General features: G+C 38.8%; 2 protein-coding genes across 2 annotated transcripts; both read right to left on the reverse strand.

The window, feature by feature from the left end:
- Positions 1-4,501, reverse strand: LOC113230988 (esterase FE4-like). The gene is made up of 3 exons (XM_026465111.1): positions 4,299-4,501; positions 2,969-4,224; positions 1-1,006 (listed from the first exon to the last, which is right to left on the reverse strand). The coding sequence occupies exons 1-3, from the start codon at positions 4,467-4,469 to the stop codon at positions 793-795; spliced, it is 1,641 nt and encodes a 546-aa protein (XP_026320896.1). The 5' UTR covers positions 4,470-4,501; the 3' UTR covers positions 1-792.
- Positions 4,502-11,331: 6,830 nt separating this feature from the next.
- LOC113231138 (cholinesterase 1-like) lies at positions 11,332-14,988 on the reverse strand. Its single transcript, XM_026465327.1, has 3 exons — positions 14,501-14,988; positions 12,641-13,917; positions 11,332-11,845 (listed from the first exon to the last, which is right to left on the reverse strand). The coding sequence occupies exons 1-3, from the start codon at positions 14,669-14,671 to the stop codon at positions 11,638-11,640; spliced, it is 1,656 nt and encodes a 551-aa protein (XP_026321112.1). The 5' UTR covers positions 14,672-14,988; the 3' UTR covers positions 11,332-11,637.
- Between the last annotated feature and the right edge of the window lie 547 nt (positions 14,989-15,535).

Consider the following 15,535-nt stretch of genomic DNA (forward strand, 5'->3'; position numbering starts at 1 on the left):
GTTATCTGAGTTGAAACAGCGCGGCGAGAGGCCGAGATCGAGTCCGTCGGGTGGCCGACGCCGCGAGAAATTGAATGAAAACATAGAATATTTATTCTGAGACGATGCAGCGCAGCGCTCGCCGCCTGCCGTACATCAGCCCGAGAAATGGAACATCCTTTCTGCCGCCACAGACTATAACTTTTAACGTTCGCTGTTAGTAGAAAAGCTGCGAAGAAAAATGTACCTACTCTAAAATAAACTGAAACATTCGGATTCGCGGGACGGTCGCTGTAGTACGTACATTGCAACATAAGGAATCGTTTGCACCTTCTAATTTTCCAGGTGATGTAAGGAGAATAGAGTTCGATAAAACAACGTTTTATCTCTCCCGAGGCACAATATGAGAATGGATGGGTAGTCTGTGTCGGAATCGTCTTGCGGCTCTCCTTTTAATATTTGATCTGCATATTTATAAACGCCCCGGCGCGGACTGTTTGCGAGCCCTGGAGCGTGTTTGTAGATTTATAGTTTATTTCATTTCATATCGTGAGAATCGTGTCGACACCCGCGCGACTTGCAGAAGCATTCTGTTTGCAAAGGAAATTCTCTGTCTCACGAATGTTTGGGCGCTGGGGAGCCGAGCATATTATCTTTCCGTATGAATTCCTACGCTAGTGCGCTCTAAATTTCAATATTTGTGAGAGTGCAGTGGACAGTTCGCTTTGAGTAGTGTACAATATAATTTGTTGGATGGACGCTTTTCGGAAATAAGTAGGAATTAACAAATACTTCGTTACATACGAAAATGGTTTACTGAAAATCTCGTGGGGTATTACAGGGAACGAAACCTTTAAGCCCGTGGGTACACAGCATTTTGCTCATGAACTGTCCGCGATGTGAATCTGGTGTGTCTATAACTTGCCAGGATCTGCCGAGACGCAGCAGTCGTGACTGCGTTGAGTTGTTCTCTCTCGCTAGCGGCCAGCGCACCGGCAGGAGCCTGCTCTTGGACGGTGTTGGGTCTCTGAAACGCATACATACCGGTTTCTTGAATATCGCGTCTGTAGGTAGGATTGCGTGATTTTACTACACTGTCAATGTTAATTGAATAATTTCGTGTCCTTAGAACTGTGTATATTGTAAAAAATAAAAACGACGATAATAGATATGCATGTCGCAATTACGTCTCGAGTTTTTGTGCATAAATTGTGTTGCCAAGCCTAAAAAAAATAGTCTTCGACAATGTTTACGTAATATGTAAAGATTCATTGGCTAATGGTGGACTGGCACACGCAGGTGCGTACCCACACTCGGCCATTGCGTAAAACATCTTGCGTTTATTACGCATCGCTTTGGAGCTATTGTGGTAAAGTTTAACCTCTATTATAGGTCCTACCAGTGGCAAAGAGTCCATATAACACGATTGCCTTCGGCTTGCCTTAAGAAATTGGTTAAACGAAGCATATTATTATGTGAGCTTTTAATTTGACAACAAGTTGGAAATATACAGGTAAAAGCTTAAACTAGGGTTAAATTATAAGAATAAAATTGGCTCCCCGCGGCGAGGTGAGTTGAGTTGAGATGAGATGAGTGTCCCAGACAGTTAATTTTTTTTTGATAAAAATGTGTATAGATTAAGAGTTTCGACTCCAAAGGTTGTATGTCTATATGTCTATATTAATCTACATCGATAACAATTTTCACTTTATTTTGAATAAACGATACGCTTTACTATTTGATTCGACAATCTGGCACCGCATCGCCTAGTTTTCCGTAGAAAACCGATTGCTTTGTCTATAAGGCAAACTGACGCTGAGTTTCCTCATCGCTCTAGTAAAATATATGTACTACTTGGTACTTGGTGTAACGGGCTGGTGTCCGCAACTCGACGTCAAGGCGCCTATTTTGCGTGAAAAAAAAAATTTAATATAAAAATAAAAAATAAAAATATAATATGTAACGCTGATATCGAGCAAATGTCTCTCGAAAAAACGATCATGTTCCGTATCTTTTCAATTACACGAATTTGTACGGCAGATCAACTCGGTTGATATCGAGTTACTGTAGAATTGTAGTAAATAGTAAGCACGGCAGGAAAGCCAGATTGTTTAGTCTCGGCAGTAAGGTTATCGCGAGTTTGACGTCCTGTGATTGTGTTACTTTTTATATTAATTATTTTATTTATTTTTGAAGAAAATAAAAATGGCGGCCGAAATGTGTATTTAATTTTGGAAATAATTGTTGCAGTGATTGATTGTCTACGATTTTCGATGTTTTCTTTGGTTTTCTGGCGGTTAAAAATCGTTAATAGTGGACTGGTTAATACAATATTACCTACAGCGTTATTTTATATCAACTTTTCCATACTCGACTTTCAGTTCAAATATTCGCCGACACGGATATCCCACTATTCGTCACTGAGTGAGAAGAAAACGCAAAAACTTTGTTATTTTTAATTTTTGTAAGTAAGTACTATAATAGAAAATTACGTAATTATTATTATTTTATATTATTAAGATATTGCTATTTTACGATAAAACTTTTTTGGAGTATGCTAATAACTAGGTACATTATTGTTTTCTTTAGACATTTTGATTTTATGTGTGTACAATTTTTGAAAAATTTAGAAACTTTCTCGAAAAATTACATAATATAAATACTATTAGTTCATTCTATCACAAAGACTGATACCTACTAATGCAAATGACAAGGAAATAACCAGTGACCAGTCCGGACGCACCTAATCGCTTTGTTTGCCTGTCGAATGACGTGGTGGTTAGCTCTGAACAAAGCTAAGCTTTTCAGTGCTGTTGAACATAAAGAAAGCTGATACACTTACTTTTAGCCATCGACCCAAAATCGGGAGCACGTAACAAATTCACAGCGCCGCTTCCCTAGTGTGCATTAGTAGCCATGGGCTGTATTAGCTTTCTTTGGCTACTTTGCCCACTGACGTTTCGCGATTATAGGAATTGTGATAACTTACCCATATTTCATGAAGTTTGTGAACAAGGTCGTAATTCTGTCTATGCACAATTTGTCCTGTTGCGACAACAGCAGCGAAATGCCTGCGGGCTTGAACAAGTAAAAAATGTCGTCAGAGTGCGACGCTCCCTTAAGTCTCGTTCGGCTGCCAAATACAAACTTGGCGAAATTTCTATCTCCTTCGTAGTCAAACATGTAGCTGTACACTGGCTGATCGGAGTGTTCACTCATTAACTGTGCAAATGAGTCCACAGAAGCGTATGCTATCCAGTCAGAGTAGTAGTCCACTACGCCTTTGACGACAGCTCTGTCTATTCGTTTTTTTCCAAAGTAATAAGCCCGCATTCTCTTGGCTACTTTTCTTCTTTCCTTCTGCGGCAACCACGAAAATATTGAAGGCAACCTTTCTACGAAATTTTCGTTCCAATCTTTGAAGGTTTCGTCATCATTGAGTCCATAAAATAACATACCTTCTAAGCTTGTAAAACCGACTATCATAGGCACTTTATGAAAATTGCCTGACACTATACTATTGTACGGTGTGTCGTGGAAAAATGGGTCGGTATTATTGAAGTCCATGCAGGGCGAATATTTAAAGTACCTCGTATTCCATGAAACATCAGCACTGATGCCGAGGACGTCCTCCACTGAGGCATTTGCAAATACATTAAATACGTCGATTTCGTTAGTCACTGTTCTTAGTTTGTTAGCGTCCTTGAAGGCAGGTCTATAAGGTTCAACGTTGTAAGCCCAAGGTGATATTACTGTGCCACTCATAAGGATTGCTTTGTGAAACAAATTTTCACTAGATTTCGATAGAAGGTGCATAGCTGCCGCGCTGGCTCCTGCACTTTGACCAGATATTGTCACGTTGTCCGGATCTCCTCCGAAAGCGGCTATGTTTTTCTGTATCCACCTGAGAGCTGCTACTTGGTCTTTCAGGCCTAGGTTAGCTACTCCGTTGATGCAAAGAAAACCGAAAACGCCAACCCTGTAGTTGACGATGACGACTATAACGTTTTTGGCGACTAGAAACTCAGGGTCGTAGTGTGCCTTGGTCCCGTAATAGTACGCTCCGCCATGGAGGAATACTAGAACTGGTAGATTGTCTCCGCGTTTAGCCTTTTCAGGTGCGTAGACGTCTAATTCTAGGCACTGTTCGGAACCTAATCGTAGGAACGACACTGCTTGAGCGCAATGCCCAAATCGTCTCACTGCATTGAAGATGCCGTCCCATCTCGGTGGTTCACTTGGAGGCTGAAAATATACGGTTGTGTTATTCATCGTCATTTCTACCACACGAACATTTAACACATTTGTATGTATCTTACCTGAAATCTGTCGCTAACTGCGTAAGGTATACCGTAGTACCGGTTTTGCCCAGACAAGCTACTCAGTCCTCGCAGCTTGCCCCCACTCAACTCCACTGTCGGAGTAAAGATGTACGCCACTCCGAAACTGTACATAAACCACAACACTAATATTGAATATTTGTTTGCCATATTATGGAGCGATCACATTCTGTCTTTTCCATTAGGGTTATTCACTTTATTTTTATTTTCTAAATTCTTTTGAATAACTGCTTAAGTATATAATTATTCTTTGCACCGTATCACTCATTGCAGTGCAACAGATATCTTTACGATTTTTAACATTAAAATCGAATAGATAGACGGTCATCAGTGTGTAACTCCCGTGAGATGTGCACAATGTGACTGGCGAGATGCATGGCACGCTGCAGCACCAACTCGGTGGTGGCGAAAGTAGCGGTGACCTAGTAATCAGTTTGATTATTGCGAAAAGTTGCATAACTCTTGTTCTACACAATAATAAACATTGGCTTTTGCATTTATTGATGTTAAAACATACTTAGATATGAAAGGTCAAGTATACATATCTAATGGATCAGCGAATAGAATTTAAGATTCAATTAGGCGTTTCAATAATCCACAATAGCGATTTTATAGGTAGATACATGTGTGTATTGTACACACAATTGAAATCTAGTGCATCATAGCTCAAAATAAATGTACCTACATGATTTTGAAGCACGAGCGAGCATTTCACTAATAATTTATGCTCGTAGACGGACATACATTACTGTAACAATTGTATTAATTTATGTTCTGGAATCAAAACGGCCGTCACGGCGAGGTCGTCTCTGGGTTCCTCTTTGATAATATCAGAGATGGTGTTGGCTGTCTACCGGCGATCAGCAGGAAAATGCGACGTTACAGGGAGTAGCTCAAATCCTTTATAGCGTTTCTCCGAATAACTTGGAATTATTGCAACAAAAATAAATGAAGCCACGAATCACTGCGCCAGTTATGAATTCCTTGACTAAGGCATTCTCACACCGGTTATTTCAGGCACGCTGGCTTTGTTTCTATTCTCAACAGTAAAATTAAATTAAGTTCGCGTTTCAACGTCATCGCGTCACTTAAAATGTTGGAAAGCGTCCTTCGAAATTAAATTTTTGTGATTTGAAAATGGCGTCTGGTTATGCGCGCGGCGAGCTTCTTTAATAGTTAAGAGATAACCGTAAGAGATGTGGAGACGAGATGGCTGGGAAATTTGGGAAGCCTGTGTAAACATGTTGCTGGCTTAGCCCCGTGTGGAATGCCTCTAGCGGATCGAGATAACTTTTGAATTAAAAGGCGGAGGAAGTCCGCTCCTCGTCCAATTTGCATGTTTGCCCAGTTTATAACAATTAGCCGCCGTTTCCCGGGTATTTTTCTTTATTACCCGGATTAACAACCTCCCCCGGCACCCGCGCACCCTGTTCGGCGCTGACTTGCACTCGCCGTTTTAATTAGGTACATTTTATAAATGAATCGCTAGTTGTTGCATTCTGTGCTAGTACTTCTGTGATATCTACAACAAAGTAGTTTTGCTGTAACAGTGCATTATTTTAGTAGGCTACGTGGCACTATATCTAAAACTGTGTTTTGATTTTAAATTATGACTATAATGTACCTAATTGTAATTATAACACCTACTTACAGTTGCCCCAGAATTATACCTATATATGAACCGAAAATTTTAGCCAAGTACTGAGTCGTGAAAAGGAAAATGATGTTTATAAATTATCTCCACCATCGGGCACTTTGCGAGTAATGTAATGACATCCAACGTACAATTTCTTTGCATGGACACATCTGGTTTCTATTCGCGTCGCGCTCTCGTCGACGAGGTCAAGAGTTAAGTGCTCGTAATAAGTAATTATCTACGTTTCCAAGTATAAGTGGAATTTTGTAGATGACTTGCGAAACCATTGGCTTGTGTTGCAGAGAAAACCACCAATTACTGTATGGAAGCAGTTGGGTCGATTCCTGCCGTCTAACTGCAGTGCCTAATAGACACACAGCAATTCGTTTTCTTCCCCGAAGACTTAAAGACGGTGCATATGTCGTGTTATTTTATATCCAGTGTTGATAAGTTCTGGCAAGCGAGTCCGCGGGGCGATCCTTACTGCTCAAGTTTTTGCTATTAACATAGTTGACGAACAAACAGCCGTCGGGACCTCTTTATGTAAGTTGGCAACTCGCTCGTTTGACGGCGCTCTGCTTTTGTGCTTCTGTCGCTTCAATTTATGTTTTTGTTGATTTTAAACAGCGATGAAGCGTGCTCGGCTATCTTTATTATTTGCGAAGTCCGAAGTTTTCCCATTCCATTTTCTGGCCTGTGTATCTTCTTAACTGGTTTTCAAGTAAAACGCGAGGCGGCTTTGATTGTTCTGAACAAAAATAGTCTGGGTTGATATCACTAGGGTATACACATAGAATAAATACGCATTTGGTGATTCGCTAACCGGAATTGGTGTTCCAACGATAGGTAGTGTAAGTAGGGTTTCATATCTGAGATTATTTGAGACCCTGATACGTATCAAACATAAAATACGTTCAAAAGTTGTGTACAGATACGTGAATTGAAAAATATCGGTGGGCCCTCGTTTATTACCTTACAAAAAAGACATTAAAGTTATCTTATTGGCAAAAGACATAAATAAATTTGTTTTTCTTTACCTAGTTGTTTTTCATTGTTTATAATTATATAATTTTCAGAAATTATTACCAGAGAATCAATGCGGACGCGAGCGGATCAATGCGCGAGATCAATTAACACGTATTTGATGTGACCTAAGCAAATACCGCACGAGGGCAGCGTACCGTGGCCCGCGGGGGACCTCCATTCGCTGCATCGGGTTTCATGCAGCCCAATTTGCTTTTCATTAGATTGTATCGCATCACTTATTCGCATACGCCATGTTTTTAGGACGAGGTGGGCGATACAATGAATACAGGCCCATTTAAGTGTATGCATGAGAATGTAAAGAAGAAATCACTTTTCTGGTTTGTATGTACTGAAAATAGATGGTGTATGTAGGATTAGTTATTTCGGTTACGTATTTGTTGCTAAAGGCAAATAAAAAAATATTTTTCCTTACTCTTCTTTTCCCTAATTATTCTAGATATCAAGTTATTATCTACCTTGACAGTAAATTATGGTCAGTCTATAATTTCCGCTGCTAAAGGAGCTATTACTGCACAAGGTAGTATCTGTTTAATTCATGACGTGAATACTGACTGTCATAAGCCTTTGACACGTGAAGTGCACGTACTCATTGCACATTTTAAATAAGTGCAAAATTATAGTGCACATATTCGAATAATTTAGAACCGATTTCAATAGAAAATTGCGAATAAATGTGTACGTTTTCCTACAAAATCAAAGGGTTGTTTGTAGAAACCTTAAATGTACAGTGGCGTATGTTAGCGGTTACGTATAATGGCTCTGGCCACATAGAGGCAGCCGCGGAAGCGTTCCGAGCGCGGGAATTTCTGTAATGTACGAGTTTTATGAACCCTGCCACACTGAAACGCGCGGCCGACGCGCGGCCGACGCGCGGTCGACGCGCATTTTGGTGTGGCAGGGTTCATATGACCTCGTACATTACAAAAATTCCCGCGCCCGGAACACTTCCGCGGCCGCCTCTGTGTGGCCTGAGCATAAAAATCCTGTGTAAACATTGAATCCCGTATTCGACATTTCTCTTCCAATTTTCATTTGAATTATTTGGGTCACGCTATTCGGGTAATGGTATTCTATACGTATTCAATGCAGGATATTAAATGTGGATTTATGATGTAAACGCTCGTGCTCCGCTAACGATTTCAATTTCTAAGTACACACACAGGGCGTTTCACGTCTATGCCACACGGAGGGAAAGTACCTTAAATACCGTAGATAGAAAGTTTTACAGAAAGAAGACTTCATTTTGATTTTAAAAACGATTCGAACTGCATTCAAAGATTTTTAAATAATCGCCTGTCTGACTCGGGAATTGAACCCACCAAAAGTGAAAAAAAATGCCTGTAATTTTACTATACTGATCGAAAGCCTTAATCATAACGATTGTTCTCTATACTTTAGTATAATAACACAGCATCTTAAGTAAAGAAAGACCATGAAATGTAACATTTAATTACAATAATTAGGTACATTCAACTGCAACTTACAATCAGTTTATTAAGTTATCGCATGCTGAAAATGTGTCCCATTGTGTAGTATACAAATTTTCACATTTTTGATAATTTCGCGTCCTGTTAATTTATTTATCTTTTCTTGGCGAATGTTTATAATAATACGTCTAAATTCAGTTGGTAACTCCTGCACATTCTCATATCGGTTCCCGTATACTAAATCTTTTACAGGTTCACTTTCCTGAACAAAATTTCAAATTAAATGTTAAATTTCATGGTCTTCCTTTCATTTAAGATACTATGTTATTTAGAAGAGAACAATCGTTATGATTGAGGCTTTCGATCAGTTTAGTAAAATTACAGGTGTTTGTTTTATCACATTTGGTGGGTTCGATTCCCGGTTCAGACGGGCGATCGTTCGATCGAATCGTTTTTAAAATCAAAATGAAGTCTTCTTTCTGTAACATCATACCCGTGAGACGTCCTGTATATATTTACTGATTGTTATTGACTAAATGCGACGGTGGCCCAGTGGGAGAGCGGTTGCTTCTCAACTGAGATGTCGACGGTTCGAATCCCATAGTTTAATTTCCAAGTTCTGTACATTTGTGAACGTTTTGCAGTAATATCTCTCGAGTGTTTCTCTAGAACACGTGACGGGTTAAGTCACGTTACTACAGAACCATAACCTGTCAAGTCATTCACCTTGGGAATAATTACCTAGTCATTATATTTTCCTATGTTATTTTTTTGAATTAATGAAACAAGACAATTGTATCTAATTGTTTAATTGTTTTAGTTTAAACTAAGAGATAACAAACTCCACTGTTACAATAAATACAGACTAGATCCTCTATCACCGCAAACGTTTTTAAATTTTTGGTTCGTTTTCTTACATACTGTGCCCGCTTCTATGGACCTGCATAGACGAGCAAATATTCGCTACATCATTGCACTTCAAATTAATTTCTAGCTCAAGTATATTAGGGTCGGTTTTTCTACACAACAATTATAATGCTTCCTGAAGATCCTACCATAAAGTCGCACCCTTGGGGTAATAAGGCCACATCTGCAAAAGGACAACTTTTCCGAAGAGACGTTTAAAGATTCTACGGATGAAATTAGTCAATAATTTTTATTGCTTAAACTGTAGGGTGTAGTTGTTTGTAGTATTTTTATGACTCATGTGATCGATGATATGTTATTGTTTATAAATATTTATCATAAGCATGTTCCATTTATTGTATATATATAGATGTATTATTTATTATGTAACTACACGTATGTATTTTACGTACAGTATGTTTTATGAAGTATGTTTAAATATATGTATATTCAGTTTAATTTATATAGCTGCTTTGTGCACCATTAACTGCCCTTCACCTGTATTTGTAACTCCGTAATAATTTGTCAGGTTGCGTGGTAGAGATCGCTGTATAGCGATAAGGCCGCCGATGGTACCTTTTATGTGCAGTAAAGCCTGTTCTGTTCTATTATATTTAATGTATGGGAAAAGTCACATGGCTATATCTTTGATTTCTCCAAAGCGTTTGATTGTGTACATCATGACACTGAAGGAAAATTGGAAGGAAACTTCACCGTTGTAGTGAGGCGATCCCGTAATATGATCACATATGGCTTTATTATACCAAGGGTTTGAAGTTTACCTACTTGGCACATTTATCACCTGGCCTTACTCTCAGCTACTGTAATGACAATATGACACTTAAAAAACTACCTACTTTATACACACTAAATAACTCGGCAACTAATTATTAATTATATATGTGATGTTTCTATATCACACAGAATACCTTTCTAATGTTTAACACTTCCAGTACCTTCCTTTGTCTTCCTTAATAATATTTTTAGTATACAAATTTATACTTCAATTAAACATTCTAGAAAAACCGTACATTTTGTTAGTTTCGTTGTAAAATATAGTAAACAACTGTCAATAACCTTTAAACGAGTTTCGAAAAATTCCACTGTTTATGCATACAATAGTCTGAACAAAGGTTAATTAACAACACTTAAAATTCGTGTCAAATTTAAAATAATAAACATTCTCCTGTGACATGAAAATACGTATAACGATCCACAATACCCTTCAAATGACTCTAGAGTTTATATTATATGCTATTGGTTTTAGAATAACTGCTGCATTTTCTTACAATATATAGTTATTATATGAACAGATGACGTTGCAAAATGTCTATCACGCTTTCTTTGCATGGCGATGATTAAATATACGTAGCACACCAATAAAAAAATTAATCACAATCCTCTCACATTAATATGGGTCAATAACACTTTGTCAAAGAATGCTGGTTGTGTTTCGATTGAACATAACGTCTTTCTCTTCACTAACTGTCGTATCTATCATTTGCGTCGTACACAAAATAACGTATATTACCACTAATCGTTGTATAGGCTGCGCCAAAGGAGTCTTCTGGCCCGACGTACATACCACTCCTTTCTTGTACGTCTGACGCACCCTGAGCGACCTTTCACCATGATGTCAAGCGTTATAGTGTATGCTATAGATATGGTAAGAAAACGATCATTGTATATCCAACTTTTTAACCACTGACGCAAAAATAGGTGAGTTGTTTGAGTCTATGTGTCTATCTGTGACATCGAAGTTCCTAAGATTTTTAGCTATATTTAAAGAACGTCGTTCTGTTGTTTAAAGACAATCAGATAATGTAGGGATCTCAGTTTGGTAATGAATATAGCGATTTGAAACTTGGTACACTATACAAATCCGAAGACATTACAATAATATGGTAACCTTGATCTAATGCTGCAACCAGGACAGTCTGCAGACTACTCACCTTCAACTACTTACAGTGGAAATATCGCGATTGGGCTAGTTAAATTGGTCTCTACGAAATTCTTTTTTGTACGGATGGTGATTTTTATTGACTTTTTGGTGTACACTGTTTTGTGTCGGGAATCGACAGTTCAAGATAAATATGTTGCCTTTAAAAACCGCCTACCGTCAGTTAACCCAGTCCAGACAGTAGTAATGCTCGCGTACTCACAATAACGAAGGAACCCTGGACTTTAGAGATAAATAATATTACTTTAATTGTATTGTAAATACTAGACAGGGTCTTTGGCAATCAATCAAAATACAAATAACCGTTCATAGAAAAAGCTGTCGCTTAGGTCGCAAGATTCGTCACCCCGTCCTGGTATGTTTGAAATTGTTAAATCCGTATGTTCGACGGCGGTACCGGGCATAAGTATCGTTCCAGAGATGTATGGAAGGGGGATGCCAGACTCTAGTGACGCTAAGCTGGCGGTCGATGACCAGGGCGTGCGGGCTGGCAGCGCGGCTCGGCTGCCACCGCACCGGCACTAGCCGTGATGTCTTTGGTGTTGGGTCACTGAAATATGGAGACAGTTTAACATTTAGACTGAATAAAATTTAAATTCTCTGTAAAATCTTGGGACTGTTAAAGCACAGATTACTTAATAGTTATGGTTAAAATCAAAAGTACTTTTGCCTTTAAAATGACATCATCTATTACATATTCTTATCTCATCTATGTGCAAAGCGTCGCAAGTGGATTGACGAGTTGGGGACAACCGCACACAATATGTGACGACACCAAATAACAAAGACGACATTTATTATTACAACGATGTTCTGCACTGCACAAAGAGACATCACAATTTATTATAAGATGAAAGATGTCAAATTAGTAATGTTCTAGAGATTCGAACAAGGTGGCGTCAAATAATAATAAACGTCTATATTTAATTATTCATATTTTATGCTCTTCGTACGACCCACTCTCAGATTCTCATTCAAATTAAATTCGTTGCATCACATCCACACATTGTGGATCCACATGGCTGTTCTAAACTTAAGCGGGTGCGCATTTATAGCGTCAATATTATAGATGCGATTCATGGGCGCGACCATTATTAATTGTACGATACAATCAAAGGAAAAGTGAACCCAGATGTTATTTCAGATTTATACTCCAAATGCACAAAAACATAACTCATGTTTCATGTTCACTGTTGACTTACTTTGGCTGATGTATATAGGTATAGGTACATAATATATCGCGCAAAAAACTTGACGAACATGGTGTGATGTCATTATTTGTTATTGCTTGAATGAAACTGGTTATTAGATTGTCGAATAAAGACTGAATAGCTCTTAAACTCACCCATATTTGGCAAAATTTGTCCAAAGCGTAAGCATGCGATTGATCATGCGACGTTCGAGATAACGATGCGGCAAAGGGAATGAATGAGGTTTGAACATATAGAACAGTTCATCGGCGTGAGATGCGCCGTCAGCCCATCCGAACCATGAGATGATCTTCGGTATGTTTATGTACCCACTATACTTGAAGAGGTAATACCAGATCGGTTGGTCCGTCGTCCGTGCGTACAACTCCGCCTCTAACACAGACGGAATCTTGAAATGCAGATCCGAATACAACTCTACCATATCCGTGATCATGTCTTCTTTTCTCGTCGCAAAGTACTGTCTCTTTAAATGCTCCACGGTTCGGTTCCTATCCCTCTCTGAAGGAAACACCAAATCTGGTTGCAAGGTCTCGAATGGGTCGAATTTCTTTATGCTCGTACCGTAATCCTTGGCCACAAAATATATTCCTTCGTTGTCGTTAAACCCTATAATCATCGGTACTTTAGTGTAGTTCCCAGACAATATTATCTCGGCTGGATATTTAGTGACGATGGGCTCTACACCCGGTATGTCTTTTTCGACACACGGTACGAATAAAGTATCTGCTGTAATATAATTTTTGTGGTCAGAATATTGAATAGCGTTTATTAATTCACTCGTAGTTTTGTTCGAGATAATACTGTAAATTTCGTTAGGATCTTTGGTGTTGTAACCGAATTCTTTGACTAGAGCACTTGCCGTCTTTATGGGGTCGTGTTGTATGCCCCATGGAGCTAACGAAGATCCGCTTTGTAATATAGCTTTGTGGAAAAGTCCTCTCGCAGAAGGTGATAATATCAAATACGAAGTTGATACTGCGCCGGCGCTTTCACCAAATAACGTAACATTGTTTGGATCTCCTCCAAAAACTTCGATATTCTCTTTGATCCACTTCAATGCTGCTATTTGATCTTTCAACCCCGCGTTGCCAGGTGCTTCCTTTATGCCTAGACATAGGAAGCCTTCGACGTTGAGTCTATAGTTTAAACCGACTAGTACAACGTCGTGCTCTACAAAATCGTCGCCTCCATAAAGAAAGCCTGCGCCAGTGCCTTCAAAAAAGCAGCCTCCGTGGACGTAAACCATTACTGGTAGTAAGGTATCAGGATGTCGTTTTGCTGGCGTATAAATGTTAAGTTTCAAGCAGTCAGGATCTCCAACTACAACGGAACCAATCATGCGTTGTGGACATCGCACATTTTCGTTCACTGCATCGTATATTCCATCCCATCGTGCCGGCGGTAGCGGTGCCTGAAAAACAAATGAATTTATTTTTCATTTTTCAGTTTAAAGTAGGAAATGCTAATTGTTTTGCACACAAAGTTAGTGTTATTTAAGTGTAGAATAAATGTTTGCTCTGCGCCAACCTTGAAATATTACGGAGGTACGAGAAAAATCAATACACGCTAAGGCATTCAAAATTATTCTCAAGTCAGGTAATAGAAGGAATAATTTAACTTGCTGATCAAAACTTGTAATAACTTTTGATTTACTTATGAGAATCAACAACACGATTTTTAGTTACGTATTTTGTTAGATAGTTTTATAAATTTATAGTTTCATATATCAAAATGAAGGAGGCTTGTGTAAACACCCTTATAGTATAAATCTTTGGCAAATGCAATTGCAGTCAACATTATGCTATTTGGATAACTAATACTCCATACAGATCGTTGAATGAACTTCTCGTGACTGTCGTTTTCCTTCTTCGATTATCATTAAGTGGCACATGCCTAGATATGCACCAATGTTTATTAAGCAATGTAGTTATTATACTTATTTTCCATTAAGGAAATTAAGTTATAATTAACTTATCTAACGTGTCTGATATTACCTGAAACCGATTGGTGTCGTCAACGGTGGCGTACGGTACACCAAAATACAGGAAGGCCCTTCCGTCATGGCTGAGAAATCCTCGCAGCAGGCCGCTGGACACCTGTACTACAGGCGCCGGCTCGTGGATCAGACTCGCTGCGATCAGCGACACCAGCGCCACCCACTTCATCCTCACACACCAAAACACAGGTCTCTTCACTGTTTCACTGCATTGTACAAACAAGCGTAGGTACGTTTTGTATGACACGAGAGTTTTGGTAAATTAAATTCACTAGAACTTTACGTTTTTAATCCTAGTTTTTAAACTTCACTACGCAGAACCACGTACCTATATTTATTTATAGAGATGTTAATTTATTACGAATACAATGTTGCTAAATGATTTATTACAATATGCATGTTATATGCGCAACGTCCAGTCGTGAGCAAAGTCGCATCGGTTATGGAAACAATCGACGCATGGAAATAGCGGTACGAGCATTTCAAGGGCTTGCGTGTGCGCTGGTGGCGTTCGAAATCCGCCAGTGGACAGAAATCGTGCATAAATATTACCTAACGTATATTTACAATCCCACATAAGTAGTTAAAGATAGTTGTTAGTCAATGTTGGGAGTCTTTGGCGCTAGTCAAGGTCGTACACAAGTTCAAGATTCCATTATTGTACGTCAACATAAAAAAATACGTTTTCCACATACGTATAAAGGGTGTCCCATGGCTATGCGACACAGAATAATTTTTAAATACGGGACGTTTTGCGTCAAGCGGACATTATTTTATTTTCAAAAGTAAATAATACTGCACTCAATCCTTATAACATACAGAATGTTTTATTTTTCACATTCAGTCTGTTTGATTCCCAGGTAAGGCAAGCAACTTTTTTAAATAAATGATTATCACTAGTGTCAGGTTTCTTGCCACGGTATGACTTCTTTTTATTTTCCCGATATTTCGGAACGGTTGCACGCTCCACGGTCACGGGTTGACTCTTAAGAAACCTGGATACTAGTGATAATAATTTAGTGAATAACCACGA

This window comes from Hyposmocoma kahamanoa, unplaced genomic scaffold (assembly GCF_003589595.1).
Source record: "Hyposmocoma kahamanoa isolate Upper Pololo Valley unplaced genomic scaffold, ASM358959v1 64, whole genome shotgun sequence".
NCBI lineage: Eukaryota > Metazoa > Arthropoda > Insecta > Lepidoptera > Cosmopterigidae > Hyposmocoma > Hyposmocoma kahamanoa.